Below are 18,537 nucleotides of genomic sequence, written 5' to 3'. Positions count from 1 at the left end.
TTTACATTTATCTTTGTATTTATGTTGTGCTCCAAAAGATAGTACTTTTGTATCTTTAAACTCAGTGACCTAGACTAAAGAAATATTGCTGGGAGTTCCCGTCGTGGCGCAGCGGTTAACGAATCTGATTAGGAACCATGAGGTTGCGGGTTCGATCCCTGCCCTTGCTCAGTGGGTTAACAATCCGGCGTTGCCGTGAGCTGTGGTGTAGGTTGCAGACGCGGCTCGGATCCCGCATTGCTGTGGCTCTGGCGTAGGCTGGTGGCTACAGCTCCGATTCGACCCCTAGCCTGGGAACCTCCATATGCCGCGGGAGCGGCCAAGAAATAGCAACAACAACAACAACAACAAAACAACAACAAAAAAGACAAACGACAAAAAAAAAAAAAAGAAAGAAAAAAGAAATATTTGCTGATAAGTTCTGTAGTAAATAAAGATGGATTACCATGAGATCAAAGTCTTTAAGTTTTAAGAATTCCTGAGATAAATTTTTCATGCTTTATTGGATTTTGCCTCATATTATGGGAGAACAACTTCATAGATCTCTCTTGAAGATAATAAAATTATCAACCTTCTAGATCAGAGATCATATTCTTTTTGTTTGTCCAGTTAGACTTTAATAATTTAAAATAATAGGAGTTCCCGTCGTGGCACAGTGGTTAACGAATCCAACTAGGAACCATGAGGTTGCGGGTTCGGTCCCTGCCCTTGCTCAGTGGGTTAACGATCCGGCGTTGCTGTGAGCTGTGGTGTAGGTTGCAGACGCGGCTCAGATCCCGCGTTGCTGTGGCTCTGGCATAGGCCTGCGGCTACAGCTCCGATTCAACCCCTAGCCTGGGAACCTCCATATGCCGCGGGAGCAGCCCAAGAAATGGCAAAAAGACAAAAATAAAATAAAATAAAATAATAAAAGGCATGGAGATGGTTATTTTTCTTATAACTCATTTCCTTTTTTTTTTTAATTTAAAGGCAAGTGGTCAAACTCTAAAAGTCAGAAAACTTAATGTCAAAGGAAAAAAGACTGAGTCAAAAAAAGGCAAGAAAGTAACCTTAACAGGGGATACAGAAGATGAAGACTCTGCATCTACAAGTAGTTCACTAAAAAGAGGAATCAAAGACCTGAAAAAAAGAAAAATGGAGGAAAATACTTCTATTAACTTGTCAAAACAAGAAAGTTTTACTTCTGTTAAGAAACCTAAAAGAGATGACTCCAAAGACCTAGCTCTTTGCAGGTATTATTTCTGTTTTCATTTGCTATATATTGACAACATCTCATTTTATTTGTTTAGAAATGTTCTATCATACTACAGGTGACTTTTTCACAATTTGTAAAAATAGGAAATATAGAGTCTATATATAATATATTCATTTATCTTTTAAAATAAAATTTTGTTTGAAAGATTTTGAAAGGCAAATTTTTTATAAAAATAGATAATTCTAAAGCATAGATACTGATTAAAAATATTACTTTCTTTAGTATGATCCTTACTGAAATGGAAACTCATGAGGACGCATGGCCTTTTCTACTTCCTGTAAACTTGAAACTTGTTCCTGGTTATAAGAAAGTTATTAAGAAGCCTATGGATTTTTCCACAATCAGAGAGAAACTAAGTAGTGGACAGTAAGTAAATCATTTCAGTTCAATATTTACTGAATGCTTGGAATATACTAGGTACTTTTCTACTGAGCTGAAGGTGTATTAATTAACAGCAAAGACATAGGCCCTGCTTTTGGAGGGTGTGTGTGTGTTTGGGGGTTAGGTTAGGGTCACATAGTATGTAAGACAAGTTGATTAAAATTATTTAAATACCTAAAAAACAGTGTGATAAAGCTTTTTAATATTGGAATAGCCCAAACCCAACTTGGGAGGTAAGGAAAGTATCAAAAAAGCCTCCTAAAGTAAATAACATTTAACCTAGAGCTTGTATTATGCAGCAGTGGAATATTGACACTATGTCATGTGGCCTTAATAAAAATTGACTTTGTAATATTTTCAGATTATTACAATGGTAGGGCTAGAAGATTGCTGGAAATTTTAAATATTAAAAGCTCTATTCATGAGTTGTTGGAGAATACAAAAAATGCATTTATGAAATGTGGGAGAAAATTATTTGCTCCTCTCTGCTGTATTCTCTGTGATCACATCCAAAGTAGAAAGTGACTTGTATGGTCTTTGTTAGAAACTTCTGCCAGAGAGTAGCAGCTGTTAGATAGTGGCATTTAGTTAGACCAGGACACTGGACATTTTGGAACCACAAGAATTAGGCTATTCACATACACAAGAAGCCCACACAGAGGCACTCCACATGTCCATGGCAGGAGCTGTGCGTCTCTGTTCCCCATTCTCCCCGCTCCTTTTATCCCTACCTACCGGTTTAGCTTCATGTAGTTTGTGCCCATCATTTCAAACAAAGTCATAAAAAATATGGAGAAAGAAAGAACTTACCAACTATAATGGAAAAAATAAAAATCATCTTAAAAATAAAGTTAGAAACAAAGAAGGAACTTTAAAAAATAGCTGTAAAATATATTTACATTATTTTCATCATCATATCATCATCATCATCATCATCATCATGTTCTTCCTGGATATTCTTTTGGTGAAAATCACTGTAATCTATGATTTACATTCAACTTAGAAGCGTCGAGTAGAATTTAACTCCTAATGATCAGTGTCTTTCATGTACTAAATGATTTATAAGAAAGACCAAACGACAAGATAATTTCTGTGTAGGTTGACATGTCAGTCGTTTAAAGAATTATATCTGTTCTATTTTTTTTTAATTTCCTGCCCAAACTCAGAAAACATTAAAACTATTTGTTCTAATATGATCTAAATAGCAAAAATATCTGTTTATAAACGGACTTTTTCCATCAAAATAATCAGATGTTGAGGGGCAGGGTAGCACTATGGACTTTACAATCAGCATGACCAGGACAGAGACTTAGGCAAGAATACCTTCCCAGGGTTTAAGTTAGTTCTTGACTTTAACCTCCATAATTCTCCAATTCCTGGATAGAGGATGAACCAAAACCTTAAAATAAACACTTACACATTACCACAAAATAGCAGACTATGTGCAAAATCAAAGGTCCCTTTTAAGAAGGCATTCTGCTGAATGGAGGCAGTCAGAGCAGAGAGAAGCAGTTCTTTATAATCCTGCTTGTGATGCCAGCTGTGTGGGAGGCAAAATTCAGAGAATTCAGGCTCCTCTTACTTCAAGTTGTTTTATTAAACCCAAATTGATGAGTTGGGACCAAAACTCACAAACAGTATTTCAAAATTTTAAAGTAGAAACTTAAGAGACTGGAGAGGAGGAATGACTCCTCTGGGTTCCATCAGCTGCCTCCTCCTTCTATAAGCAAAGGGCACAGATGTGGGTTTTGCACTTACACTTATTTCACCTAGAATCTCATGTAGAATTATCTCCTGGATTTGTCTCCCTGGCATTAATCATTAACCTTTTCTTATATTAAGGAACAGTCTAAAGAGAGAAATAGTTTTCGAGGTAACTTCAAAATATTTTATAAAAATCATTCCTACACATGTTATATGATTACCTTTAGGTGAAATATCCAGAAAAGGTAAATGCATAGAGACAGAAAGATAGACTGGTGGTTGCCAGGGGCTGGGGATAGGAAGGAATAGAAAGTAAGTGCTTAATGGATATAGGGTTTCCTTTTGGGGTAATGACAATGTTTAGTGCTAACTGCCCCAGTTATCAATTTTAAATGGCTAATTTGATGCTATGTGAATTTCACCTTAATAAAAAAATTAATAAATCCCAGAAGAACAGGAAAATGGGTGACAACTTTGTGAGCTCATTATAGATGAAGAAATATTATTTCTTTTATTATTGCACATATTCAAAGGAGTGAAAAACTGTACAAGGTATTTCATCAAAGAAGTGATTCCACTTTTACCAGGTCTCAGAGCCTCAGTGTGTGCTTCATAGGTATTTCCAATGGGTAAATTATTTTAGTATCTAACATAGTAAGTTAGAATTAATTTAAATTTAAATTTCCAAAACCCCATTTTCAAAGTGCATTGATTTGGCTTGAAATGCAGTCCTTTCTTACTCAGAAGTTCAGGCAGATTCATGCACGTTTCAGTCCTCTTCTCTGTGTTCTTACACACAAAGCACTGAGATTACAGTGTTTTTCACTGAAAGGCAGTTCCTTAGAATGCTATCTCCGGTAAAGAGATAACACATGTATTTTTTTTTTTTTTTGCTTGTTTTTGCTTGTTTCATCATATTCCATAGTTAGAGCAAAAGAGCATATCTGAAAAGAAATGGGAAAGGGGAAAGGTTTAATACAGAGTGGCACATCCTTGGATGTGTGTAAAAGCCACAGGGCGACTGTAATGTTCTTTGGTACATAGAAAGCATTTATATTTTTTCTACTACAGCTAAATGTTTTTGAATGTGAATAACAGGGCAGTACAAATGATACAGTTGGTTAAAGAAGTTAATAAACTAATCAAGCATGATGAATCCTCTAACAGAATTGTGATACAGGTCAAACAGGAATTGGGAATGTAAGGAAAATGCTAGTTAGTTGAAATATATCTTCATCTTCAAGAGAAATCTGTTTTCCATTTAACCTGTCTTTAAATTTTACAAGTTCAGAACACATGCGATTTTTTTAAATGTCCCATTTATAAGAGGTTATGTTTTATATCAGTTTAAATGCAGTTATTATAACCTTTTTTTTTTCCAGTTTTACGTTTTATCTTTTATTACCTCTTTGCTTGCAAAATGAAACCACCCTAAAAAACAGCCTCTAATCATGTGTTTTCTTCTAGGTATCCGAACCTTGAAACTTTTGCTCTAGATGTCAGGCTTGTTTTTGACAACTGTGAAACATTTAATGAAGATGATTCTGACATAGGCAGAGCTGGCCACAGTATGAGGAAGTATTTTGAAAAAAAATGGACAGATACTTTCAAAGTGAGCTGAAGTTATAATAATCTCTCTTTTTTTTTTCCTTTTAAACAAGGACAAATGAGACCAGCAATGTGAACTGTATTTACATAAATGTGCAAGGCACATACATAATGACTTTTTTTTTCCTTAAAATAAGTATCACGAAAAAAAAAAGTATCAGAAAATGATACCATTTTTAAAGGCTTCACTCCTACAACAACCAAGGCCCTTGGTTATTGGTTTGTGTGATTTATCAGCTAATTTAGGTAGAACAGGGAAGCACACCCAAAGAATTTTCAAAGAAAAGGGTGTTATAGTGCAATAGCAATTAAAATATATCAAATCGCACTGAATATTCAACACCAGAGCTCTAATGTGGGAAATGGTTCTCCTTTCCCTCTCAATAAATATCTATTTTTCATTTTTTTACTTTGTAGTTTATTTTTTAGTGAATGTATTTAATTTTATGAATTATTTATGATTAAACCACATCCAGAATCTTCGTTTTCTGTGAAAAGGAAGAACTAGAAAATTGCTTTAAATCTTGAAAATACAACAAGGAATGTTTTAAAATATAAAACAAAGCCAAGTTAAACTGTTTACACTGATGTGCTATAAAGCACCAAAAATAAACTTTACTGTAGAGTTACAAGTACATATATATGTGTATATACATACATATACACACATATATATGTTGCTGTATCACTTGTGTAGTTAAATTGTATTTCAAGGCAGTGAAAAAAAATTGACATGTATATACTGTTCATTATTGTTTATATTAAGTCTTGTTTTAAATATGTATTATGTGTATATATTGTTTGCAGACATTATTGTTTATGCCTTAGAAGGATTGTAGCATTTTATTTTAGTCCAAAAGTAATTACAGCTATACAGCTTGTACAGTAATTATCCTCTACCAACACTGTGGCGTCTCCTTGATCTTGGTAGTGCCTGCCTTTGAAACAGGGTGTAGGGGATATTAGTTTTCCATTTTTCTATTTTGTTATATGATTTTAAGCCACCAGGGCCTAAATTAAAGTATAATCATTTGTATCCATGTGGAATAAAATTGTGACAATTTCCTACGCACACAGTATTTTTTCATAGAAACATTTCCTTCCCATTTGCCTTGCCTCAGAAATAAATTTAAAAGACATTTGTAACCACTGTGTTTTATCTACTGTGTGTTGTGGTGGCCTGTTGGAGGCAAATAGATCAGAATTTTTTTTGTACCTATGTAAGAGTACTTGAAGTTTTATTTAAAATAAAATGTTGTGGAAAAGGTAGCATTCTTTTTTTTAGGAGTGTTATTTTTCACTACTATGTGTGGCACGGATACAATAAAAGACTTTTACAAACTAGTCTTTTTAGTTTTTTTTAATGAATCTGGAAATATATTTTTTTTCAAAAAAAAAAAAAAGAGGTCAACTTAAATTTGCCTTACAGAATCATAAAAGAGAAGCAGCAGAGTATGGTTCCAAGAATATACTGGGCTAAGTGGAAGAAGGTGGTTTTTCTTAAGTCAAGTGATGTGACTTTCAGGAGTCTCTCTGAACCTCTCTGGACCATATTTTATTGTTTATTTCACATGTTCAATATGAAAATATTAGAATACACTTTTTAAGATCTTGTTCTGATAGGTCAGATGTCTATTGTAGGCATACAACTCAATAAGAAAGAATTGATCTTAGAAATTTGTCTAATAAGTCATGAGAGGCAAGTTCAGACATTCATGAAATATGATTTGATGTCTGGCTGGGGTCTGAGGAATCATTAATGAACAAGACAGGCGCAGGCCCTACCTTCAGTGGAGCTTACAGTGTAGTGACCAAGTATCCTAGATAGTGTCCTTAGAAAATGGATTTTAAATATGCTTCATAACCACAGAGTATTTTCCAAAATTCCTAAATTGCTTGTGAAGGCTTAAATGGAAATCAGCTGTTATTATGTAAATATGTCAGTTTCTGTTAACCAAATATTGCAATGATGCCTTAAGGAGCTGGTGCTCATTCAAAACTACCATGTGGAACAGGGAACAAAGTGGTGCTGTGAATAAAGTACGTGGTTTTGTGATTATTGAAGTGCCAGATGCTCCATGGGGAGGAGGTCTTCTTCATGGGGGTGTTTACTTAGGAATCACACATGTTAACATTAATTTATATTAGATGGCATTTAAGGGCATGATATTAACATGTCTGCTGTCTGAGGGGCAAATGAGAAATAAAATACTTAAACACACACAAAGAACAATTTTTCAAGAATGATCATTTTCTTTTAAAAATATATAATACCCCTGGAAAAAAAAAAAAAAGAAAGAAAGCTTGGTAAATATTGTCTACTTTGGACCGGTATCTTCATTATTGTTACTCAGCAGGAATGGCTGTTTAAGAAGTAGTGGGTATGATCCCCAAAGGACCACAATTGGCCTTGGTAATAGTTGTTACAACACAAGTGTGGATATTCTGGGATGGGAATGACTCTTGCATTCACTGAACCCTAGGTTGGATATATCTTCAATAAAACCAGTATTTTTGTTCTCCTCAAATATAAAAGCATTTTCCTAACCCTCCGCTGTCACACAATTACAGTTATACACAACATACTTTCATTAAGATAAATTAGGCCTTTTTTTTTTTTTTTGCTTTTTAGGGCCACCCTTGTGGCATATGGATGTTCCCAGGCTGGGGATCGAATCAGAGCTGCAGCTTGCTGGCGTACACCACAGCCCCAACACTACCAGTCCTGAGGTGCATGTGCAACCTACACCACACCTCATGGCAATGCCAGCTCCCCGACCCACTGAGTGTGGCAGGGATCGAACTCGCATCCTCGTGGATACTAGCCAGGTTCGTTTCTCTTGCGCCACAACGGGAACTCCAGTTAGGCTTTAACCTGAACCTTTTCCCTTTTAGTCCTGATTGCTGTGTAAATTATAAAAATCCTGGCCTGCCCGTAAGGTTAGATTTGTCCTAAGGACAAACCAATCACCCATTACTACTAAATTCCCCAAATAATCATCAGTTTGAAACAACATCTAGAGAATAAGTTAATATATTTATTTAGTTGTTGACCATGGTGAAAATTAAGCAAATGAAAATTTATCCATGGGTATACCTTGAACTTACCCTAAATGTAAGATGATCTCTTTGTCTTATTTCAACCCCAAAATGAAATTTGTTAAAAGCACTCATTTTAATCAAAATGATGAGGGATCTACTCTGTCTTTTGGTACCTTAATGCACTGCTCTATTCTTTTCTACCTCCCACCCTCATACCCTTTCAATATTTTTATTTTTGCAGCATATGGAGGTTCCCAGGCTAGCGGTCAAATCGGAGCTGTAGCTGCTGGCCTTAACGCCACAGCCACAGCAACGCTGGATCTGAGCCTCATCTGTGACCTACACCACAGCTTATGGCAACACCGGATCCTTAACCCACAGAGCAAGGCCATGGATCAAACCTGCATCCTCATGGATGCTAGTCAGTTAACTCATTGCTGAGCCACGACAGGAACTTACCTTTCAAGAAATTTAAAATCCTGCTCAGTTAGCCTCCCATGAAGCATGCTTAACCAGAAAAGCTGATATCAATAACTTACTCCTTTTTATCAGTTGTATTTGTGGGCTACCTCTCTTAAGGTTATTTGCACTTGAGAAGACAGAAATTTGTGTTCTCTTAAAAAAAAAAAAATTCATTCCATTAAGAAAATAAGTTATTTTAAGAAAATCTAAGTTTTCCTTCCAAAGGAAGATGACTCAAAAAATACAACACAGGGACACTTGTAGAACCTTGTAGGAATTTTGCCTCAATTAGATCTCTTAGGCCAAGCTGCTTGGGTCACATTACAATTCTACTTTTGAAAAAAAGTTTGGGTTTTTTTTTTTTTTTTTTTGCTTTTTTAGGGCCACACCTGCAGAATATGGAGGTTCCCAGGCTAGGGGTCTAATCGGAGCTGTAGCCACTGGCCTACGCCAGAGCCACAGCAACACAGGCTCCGAGCCGTCTTTGACCTACACCACAGCTCACAGCAGTGCTGGATCCTTAAACCACTGAGTGAGGCCATGGATTGAACCTAAAACCTCATGGTTACTAGTCAGATTTGTTTCTGCTGCACCACAACAGGAGCTCCTAAAAAAAATTTTTGTAACCTGAACCACCGGAATTGAGGTTATTCCTCTCCTTGATTCATGACACACTCTTCACATTGTTCTTGCAAAGCCCCTCTTTCATTTCATTTTCTTATCTCTTCCTTCAGCTCCTCTTCACTTTCCTTCCCTCCCATATACAACTACATATGTCTTTCCCGTCAACCTTTTATGTATGTATTTGGCAATGTGGATATCTAAAAAATATATGTGGAAAAAATATATAGTGTTTTTTAAATTTATATAATTTGCATTATTCTATACATCTCATTCTGTTTTTCTAATTTTCATTTGAGTCGGAAAAAAAAATACATAAATCTAGTTCATTACTTTTGACTGCTACAAGGTATTCCATCAAGGGCACATATCACATTATCCCGTCAAATTTCTCTCGGAATGAAAACCTAAGTTGCCCGCAACTCCCTGTCACTGCAAATAATACTGCAGTAGATTTTGTCATATATGTCTTCTATGGACACATATGTATAAGGCCATTTCCTGGATAGTCCTAAATAATTCATGCCCTATGTAATCCTTTCCCAAATTGTATTGGGTCTCACCTGTGTGACCAACATAATATGGCATTGTGATATGTGAATTCTCAGACTGGGTCATAAATACATAGCTGCTTCCACCTTGTTCTCTTGGATAACTTGCTCCTGGTAAAGCCAACCATAGTGTTGTGAGAACAATGTAGCAGCCCTATGGCACAGCCAACAGCTAGCCTCACTTGCAAGCCATGTGATAAAGGCATCTTAGAAGTGGATCCTTCAGTTGAAGCTAAACAGGTGACAGGAGCCCCGGCCAGCATCTGGACTGCAGCTTCACGAGAGACCCTGAGGCCCTCCTGAATTCTTGACACATGGAAAATATGAGATAATAAATGTTTATTGTTGTTTCAAGCCACTCAGTTTTGAGTAATTTGTTACACAGCCATAGATAACTAACAGACTGTGATAAGTTTCTTTAGGATCTATACGTAAGGAGATCTACCCCTCCCCACCCAAGCTGTTAGGTGCACACTTACTTGACCTGCTATGTCAACTACTATCCAGAGGACAGCAGCAGTTTACACTTCTAACAGCATGGGAAGAGGAGTCCTTCCCCTGTCTCTCAACCAATGTTCAGTATTTGTTTGGATTATTTTTCACTAACAATTTATTACATATTTTGAATTTGAATACTATGTCTTGAGAAATATCGAACAGTTTCTGTAATCATTTTAGTAGCTTCAGCTTGGATTTGCCTTTTTATTGGCTTTATGTTAACATCATATCTAACCCCATCTGCCTTTTAGGGACTGTAAAACCGCCCCACATTTTATTTTCAGATATTCAGGAGATGGGACATTCAGTAGATGAACTGGGGAAAAGCTCAGGTATATGCAGATGGAGAGAAAATACTGAGTGTTCTCAGGTATTATTGGGGCTTATGTTGACATATGGATTACTATAGCAGTGCTTGGAAGGGTGATTTAGTTGGCCAAATGTAGAGTTGAAAGAAGAAAATTTGGATTCTCTGAACCTTTACTGGAACAGAATTTTGCACTTTAGCTTTATATCCAAGAAGAAGCAGTGGCAAAATTAATATCTGAGATCTATTTGTGCTTTCTGTACCGTGACTGTATACATGAAGATCATTTGGGTTCTCACTCAGATGACTAAATAACAGCATTGTGGGGTACACTATAAGTTGTATATAGTTCATTCTTGAAATTAAAAAAAAAAAGTACCAAGCCGACTTCTAAAGGTTCCTGTATTCTCCTTGAACTCCTTACTGCATTAATAACGATAAAAAAAGCATAATAATCATGGTAATGGATATCAAAGAATGTGGTTGAATCTTGAAGAGGAATTCAGTAGTGAGTGAAAGAGACCTGAGACTTACAGCCAGTTGGGAATAAACCCTGCTCTGGGCTGAGATGAAAGGAAGTCATCACAGCACCGAAGGCTAGTGAAGCACCTACGTGGCCGGTTTGTATGAAAACAGTGGAAGGCCTTGCAATGTACATACATATTCTAGTGTTTCCGCCAATTTTCTGAATACGTTTACAACTTGTTTTTCAATATTGCTTTCAGTATGTGTGATAAACTTTTCTGAAGATCTTCATTATAGCATATTCAGTTCTTTTGAATATAGAAGTGACTTTTTAAAAACAAAGTCAGATTCTATTCCATCATTAAAAATTAATCATGAAAATTTTAATATGGGTAAATTAAGTGAAAAAGCTGGTTGTAGTATAGTCTATAGTAATTCTGCCAAAATACATTTAATGCCCTCAGCATGGGGAAAAATCTGCAGGGCTTTTTATCATATGGATATTTTTCATGTGGAAGACATTTCTATTAAAGTATAGTTGATTTACAATATTGTGCCAATTTCTGATGTAGAGCAAAGTGACAAATATATATATTTACACACTTTTAAAATATTATTTCCCATCATGATCCCCCCCCAGGAGATTGGATATAATTCCCTGTGCTATACAGTAGGACTTTACTGCTTATCCATTCCAAATGTAATAATTTACATCTACTAACCCCAAATTCTCGGTCCCTCCTACTCTTTCTCCCCTCCCCCCTAGCAACCTTGTGTTCTCTGTGTCTATGAGTCTGTTTCTGTTTTATAGATACGTTTATATGTGCCATATTTTAGATTCCACATATAAGTGATATATTGTATTTGTCTTCCTCTTTCTGACTTCACTTAGTATGATAAACCTCTAGTTGCATCTGTGTTGTTACAAATGGCATTATTTCACTATTTTTTATGGCTGAGTAGTATTCCACTATATTCCACTGAATAGTATTCCACACACACACCACATCTTCTTATTCCATTCATCTGTCAGTAGACATTTAGGTTGTTTTTATGTCTTGGCTATTGTGAATAGTGCTGCAATAAACAAAGAAGTGCACGAATCTTTTTGAATTATAGTTTTGTATCCAGGCAAAACTATAATTCAGGAAGACATTTTAATTGCCTATTCAGTAGTTGGATATCATCTCCTTCCTTTCCTCCACTCTTTGAAGATGTTGGTTGGTTATATGCTTCATGGGAAAGCGGGCCCTTTTTTAGCCCCAGAAGAGTCTTTTAATTCGTTCCTGGTAATTCCATTTCTCTTGAAAGTTATTGCTTAAAAGACTGAGGATGTGACACAATTTTGGGCAGTGACATGAGAGAGAAAGTCTGCAGTGGATTCCTGGAGATTTATCCAGAGGAGAATTTTTGTCCAAAAAGGACATCCTCTCTTGCAGTCTTTGGAAATGGTTATGGGAGGCCATGACACTTGGAGATACTCCGGCCATCATTCAGCTATGAAGAAGCAAACCTGAGAGATGATATCACTGAAGATGGGAGAGGAGGGAGAGATAGAATGGACTTGGGTTCTTGATAGCTCTTGAGCCATCAAATTAATCTGGGAACCACACAACCTCTGAACATTTTGCTAGGTATGATAAGTTGTTCTACTGCCTAAGCCATTTTGATTTGAATATATTGTTTCAGATGAGAGCACCTTGATATAACTAGGGATACTGCTTTGCAGGTATCCAGGCTACATGCTATGCAGTTTCAGAGGGCTCCATTCATATAGGCTAGAGTGTAGCCCATTTTACAGACAAGAAACCAATACTAAAAAGGTCAAGTAATTTACTCCTTGGCACCAAACTTGGTAAACTTCATTTGAGACTTAAACGCTTGTCTTTGGCTTTCAAATAGAATTTCTCAGAACGTAAGACTGATTTTCTTGATTACTTTGAACATTTTTTGAATGCATATTCCCACCAAATATTCCAAAACTAATTTTTGCATTGGTAGCATCATGGAATAATATCAAGATGATAATTTTAAAGAGATGAATGCATTTTAATTTATTTAGAAATAATTACATTGCTTTACAATCAAAATAATGAAAGTATATTGAACATTTCGCGTCTGTACATAAGGAAGGAACTGGAATTATCTTTAATCTGATATATTCAGTACATCCATATTGTTGCACACCCATCACCAGCTTCAGAAGCCTCTTCATTTTGTAAAACTAAAACTCTATATCCATTACACAGTAATTCCTCATTCCCTCCTTCCTCCAGCCCCTGAACACCATCATTCTACTTTGTCTTTATGAATCTGAGTACTTTACGTACCTCATGTAAGTGGTATCTTAACAGTATGTCTTTTTGCACCTGGCTTATTTCATTAAACATGTCTTCAAGATTCATCCATGTTGTACCATGTATCAGAATTTCCTTTCTTTTTAGGGTGAATAAAAATATCGTTATATCTGTATGACCACTTTTTGTTTATCCATTCATCTGTGGATGTACTTGTGGATTGCTTCCTCTTTTAGCTATTGTGAGTAATGCTGCTACGAACATAAGTGTACAAACATCACTTCAAGATCCTGCTTTCAATGCTTTGGGGTAAGTACTCAGAAGGGTAATTGTTGGATCAGATGAAAATTCTAATTTTAATTTTTTAAGGAACTACCAAAATGTTTTCCATAGCAGGAGCACTATTTTACATTCCTGCCAACAGTATACAAGTTTCCAATTTCTCCACATCTTTGTCAACACTTGCTTTGTTTTTTGATATGATCCATCCTAGTAGGTGTGACGAGGTATCTCATTTTGGTTGTGATTTGCATTTCTCGGATGATTAGTGAAGTTGTGCATCTTTTGATATGCTTATTGGCTTTTTGCATACCTTTGGAGAAATGTCTAAGTCCTTTGCCCATTTTAAAATCAGGTTGTTTGTATTTTTGTTTTTGTTGTGTTATAGGAATTCTGTATATATTCTAATATTAACAACCCTTATAAATATATGATTTATAAAAAGTTTCTTCCATTCTATGGGGTGCCTTTTTACTCTGTTGTCTGTACACTTTGATGCACAGAAATTTTTAATTTTGATGTAGTCCAATTTACTTTTTTTCTTTCGTCTGTGTTTTTGGCATCCTATGCAAGAAATCACTGCAAATCCAATGTCATAAATCATTCCCCCTATGTTTTCTTCTAATAGTTTTAGCTCTTACATTTAGGTCTTGGATCCACTTTGACTTAATATTTGTACATGGTAAAAAGCAAGAGTCCAACTTCATTATTTTGCATGTGGATATCCAGTTTTTGCTACACCATCTGTTGGAAAAATTCCTTTCCTCATTTAATGTTCTCAACATCCTCATTGAAAATCACTTGACCATATATGCGAGGGCTTATTTCTGGGCTTTCTCTTCTTTTCCACAGGTCTCTTTCCATTGTTTTAATAAGTTTTGAAGTTTTGAAGTTATCCTCCTTTTGTCCACCACTCTGTCATCCTGAACCAATATTCTCTCAGGCCCTTGCTAAAAATATGTGTGTGGAATTAAAGGCTCTTCACATCTAGCTCAGCCTATTCTGAGCCTTCCTCCTATCATGACCTCATCCTCTCTTCCCTACATTGTCAACTCATCCCACAAAATTACTCCAGAACACAGTGTATACCTACCTACCATGGGCCAGATTCTATTATCTGTGCCTTCCTCTACTCTCCTTCCCACCCTCCACCCAAGGTGGCAGTTATTTTTACTCCTATAGAATTTTGTGACTATCAGAGCCATTCTCACATCATATCATAACAAGTTGTATATACAAGCCTGCTTCCACCCAAAAAAAGTTGAGCTTCTTGATGGCCCTTCAAAGAATTTTTTCTCGCTTTTTTTTTTTTTTAGGGCTGCACCCATGGCATATGGAAGTTCCCAGGCTATTCCACCACAGCCACAACAATGCGGGATCCAAGCCACGTCTGCAACCTACACCACAGCTCATGGCAACGCCAGATCTCGACACCACTAAGCGAGGCCAGGGATCCAACCCGCATCCTCATGGATACTAGTCAGGTTTGTTTTTGCTGCGCCACAGCAGGAACTCCCAAGAATAATTTTTTGTGTGTGTTTGTTTTGCTCAGAGATACCATACTTGTTTTTTGCAGTTACATAGGAAAGGAGTATTCATACATATATGACACTAGGCTACATACTGCATATGCAGTATTTTGTTTAATCTTCTAAACAGTCCTATGTGACATATGATATATGAGGAAACCAAGGCTTGTTTGGCTACATGGCTAATTAGTTGTCAGAACTACTATTCAAACTCAGTCAGTGGGCCCCAAACCATGCTATTATCACTAAGCTATAAAGACGCTAAAGAGAGTGGATGGTGAGTGAAATATGACCAAGTCTGGTGACTTACCTACTTTCTTTCTGGACGTGATTTTATCACAGCCTCCAAAGCTGATCAGACTTAGGGTTGCCAAAGTGCACAAACCACACTCACTAAGTGAAGCATAAACCAACATATCAACCAAATCATAACAGGAGACATTCCTTTGTATTAACTAAAGTACTGTGTCCAGGTTTCCAGTGCCATGATATTTAAGAAAGAGACTGAATTATCTGAAATATACTAGATGAGCATATACAATCAACACAATGAGAATGGGATGCCCTTGGAAGTGTTTTATCCAGGTACAGGAAGGGCAGGTGAGGCAGCCCCTCTCCACAACACCGCAAACCACAACAGAGTCTCTCTGACACCTTCTGGGGTTCTTTTCTGGACAACTAATGCTAAACAGCATATTTTAACCCTCAAACTTCCCTTTTTCTCTGTTCCATGATATTTATCCCCATTTTTGTTACTGAGAGACTGAAATATCTCAGCTTTCTATCTTTTCTTTCATTTTTGTATTTTTTATTTGTTTATTTTTGCTGCATCCACTGAATATGGAAGTTCCCAGGCCAGGGACTGCATTTGAGCCACAGCTGTGATCTACACCACAGCTGCAGCAATGCTGGATCCTTAACCCACTGTGCCACAGCTGGAACTCCTCAGCCTTCTTGATTATCACATTTTCCGGTTCTGCCTGTTTAAAATTATTTCTGGCCATCTGATTGGAATTCTGCACATTTGTAAAGCTCAGCATGAGTCATGTGTTTATTGGCATGCTCCTGTTACATGAATAGAGATAACTGTCCACTATGTATTGATTTAACTGGCTTTCTTACTCTTCCACTCAAAATTCCTATAAGCAGCTGGAATTCATTATTCTCCTATAACTCAAGTATTGCTGTTATGGGATGTGTATCTTCCACTCTCACTTGACATGGCTCCTCAAGAGATTGTGCCTTTCACATTTTAAAATACCCAGTATCTACTATAATTTTTGGCATATTAAAAATACCCAACAAAATTCTGTCAATAAAGCATTCCCATTAAGGAAGATATTCGAAAGAAAGAGCCACACTCTCTGAAAACAATGCCAAAAATTGTGGTTCTAAATATATTTTGGGTAGCACCTATGCTGGAATAAATGTTTGAATTTCCTAAATGATTGCTTTGAAAAGGATAGCTCTTATTGCATATCTATGTTGGATTAAATTTCATGAATACACAGTCATATTACTTTATAATCCTATCTTAAGGCTTAGTAATGTTCTGATAAAGTACAGCTGCTTCCTGGGACATGTTAAAGAGGCTCATATCTAAAATAAAGGGCCTGAAAGTTCCCAAGTGAACTAAACAGGTGAAAAACAATGGATTATCTGATACAAAGTAAAACTTCTTGTAATTCTCCAGATTGCTTTCCTCTGGTCTCTAACTTTGATCTCATTCCCTTTCAAGAGGGACTCTAACTTTGATCTCATTCTCTTCTAAGGGGACAGAATGTACTATCTGGTATAGTCATTAATACCATAAAATCAAAGACTTCTAGCTTTCCATCTTCCTGGGCACATGGTGGAATTGTATTTCCTACACACCTTGTGGTGGAGTGAGGCCATTTGACAAGCTAATTCTGACCAAGGAGATCTGAGTGTAAGTATTTGTATCTTGCTGGCCAAGGGTTTAATTTCTCTCTTTTCCCTCTGACACAGATAACCCATGTTCTGTTATCCCAGGCCCCTGATTAACTATGTTGAATATAATTCCCTACCATTTTGTAATGTATGTATAGCCTAACTAAGAAATAAACCTTTCTTGATTTGAGTCACTGAGATATTGGGGTTCATTGTAATTGTCCCAAATCCTAGGCTATCCTGATTCTCATTGACTAGCTACCAAGCCACTGGATTAGAAGGAAAAAGTAGGCCCAGTAGGGCCTAATATCTTACCTCTCTCTATCCCATGATTTATGAAGGGTCCTGGAAGAGAACTAGAATGGACAATCAAGGAAAGTGTGATAAAAGATTAAGAGGGTCTTGGAAAACGATAAATAGATCGAGCCATATAAATCTTTCATAATCATGACAGACTGTTAATACAGTTTACCTTAGGTTTAAAAGAGGAGACACTGCATTTGAGAAATCCTATGATGAAAAAACACAAAAACAGTAAGAAAATTGAGGGGCTGGAGTATATTTTGACCCGATGAAACTTTGGACTGGTATGGATTTGTGTGAACAATGCTTTATGATATTATGGAGACCCAAGTTGGGATCCTCCTAAAGAAAGCTGGTAGATTTTTATTAATACAAACAATTACTGGGCTTTGGCCAAAGCAGTGTTTAGAGGAGTACTTATAGTGTAAATTCTGTATGGGAAAAAATTCCTAAATTAATAACCTTAACTTCCAAACAAACTTTATGTTAAGCAAGCAGGAGGAAAGAGATAATGAATAGAGGAGAAATTAATGAAAAAGAGACTATAAAGAGAATTGAGAAATCAAATCAAAAATTGGTTCTTTGAAAAGATCAACAAAATTGACAAAGCTATAGGTAAACTGACAAAAAGAGAGAAGACTCATACTACCAAAGTCAGGAAGGAAAGAGGGGTCACTGCTACTGACCTTATAGAAATAAAAAGGGATTATAGTGAATACTATGAACAAGTGATGTTAACCAAGTAGAAAACCTAAGTGATAATGGACAAATTCCTATAAGACCCAAATTACTGTAACTGATTCAAGAAGAAAGAGAAACTCTAAATAGACCTATGACAAGCAAAGGGTTTGAATTAATGCTAATTCTGTAAGTTGGACTGTTGATTATACAATGTCTGTCATATCTTCCTCTTATGTTATTTAAAAAACCCATGAATCAGAGACAAAATGTGGGGTTTTTTAATCAAAAATGTATTTAAAAAATCTTGAATTCTCTTGGAGCACATTAATAGGAATACATTGGAAGATAAAGAATTTGAGAAGATGAGACAGAAGAAATAAGAAAAGATAATTTTTAATGATGGGAAATTGGAATTTAAAAATCTATAAACAAGAAAAAGGCTTCTTGTATCAAAGAGGAAGAAATGGGCATAGTCGGAACTGCAAAATTTAGCATTTACAAATACCAAGTGTTGTCACATTTCTTTCCAGTCTTCTTATTCCCAACTATGTGTACAGTTTCGATCATCAGGCAGTTCTCACTGTGCCCAGCAGGATCCTTCCTCAACCTCTTTGGCAGCTCCTAGGTCTTCCTATTATCTGTA

General features: G+C 36.3%; 2 protein-coding genes and 1 long non-coding RNA gene across 3 annotated transcripts in view; 1 reads left to right on the top strand and 2 right to left on the bottom strand.

The window, feature by feature from the left end:
- BAZ2B (bromodomain adjacent to zinc finger domain 2B) overlaps positions 1-6,290 on the top strand; it is a 394,559-nt gene extending 388,269 nt beyond the window's left edge. The window contains 3 exon segments of the mRNA NM_001445102.1: positions 970-1,232; positions 1,478-1,621; positions 4,808-6,290. Coding sequence (NP_001432031.1) covers positions 970-1,232; positions 1,478-1,621; positions 4,808-4,961 — 561 coding nt within the window. The 3' untranslated portion in view covers positions 4,962-6,290.
- Positions 1-18,537, bottom strand: part of LOC146395936 (uncharacterized) — a 1,175,949-nt gene that overhangs the window by 294,384 nt on the left and 863,028 nt on the right. The gene's annotated exons all lie outside the window — the stretch shown is intronic.
- Positions 1-18,537, bottom strand: part of DAPL1 (death associated protein like 1) — a 933,549-nt gene that overhangs the window by 468,060 nt on the left and 446,952 nt on the right. The window lies entirely within an intron of this gene.

Source organism: Sus scrofa, chromosome 15 (genome assembly GCF_054392235.1).
Source record: "Sus scrofa isolate SSC_HxYL_T2T_F1_AM1 chromosome 15, Sscrofa_HxYL_maternal_Yorkshire_Landrace_v2.0, whole genome shotgun sequence".
Classification (NCBI taxonomy): Eukaryota; Metazoa; Chordata; class Mammalia; order Artiodactyla; family Suidae; genus Sus; species Sus scrofa.
This window is presented reverse-complemented; position numbering and strand designations above follow the sequence as displayed.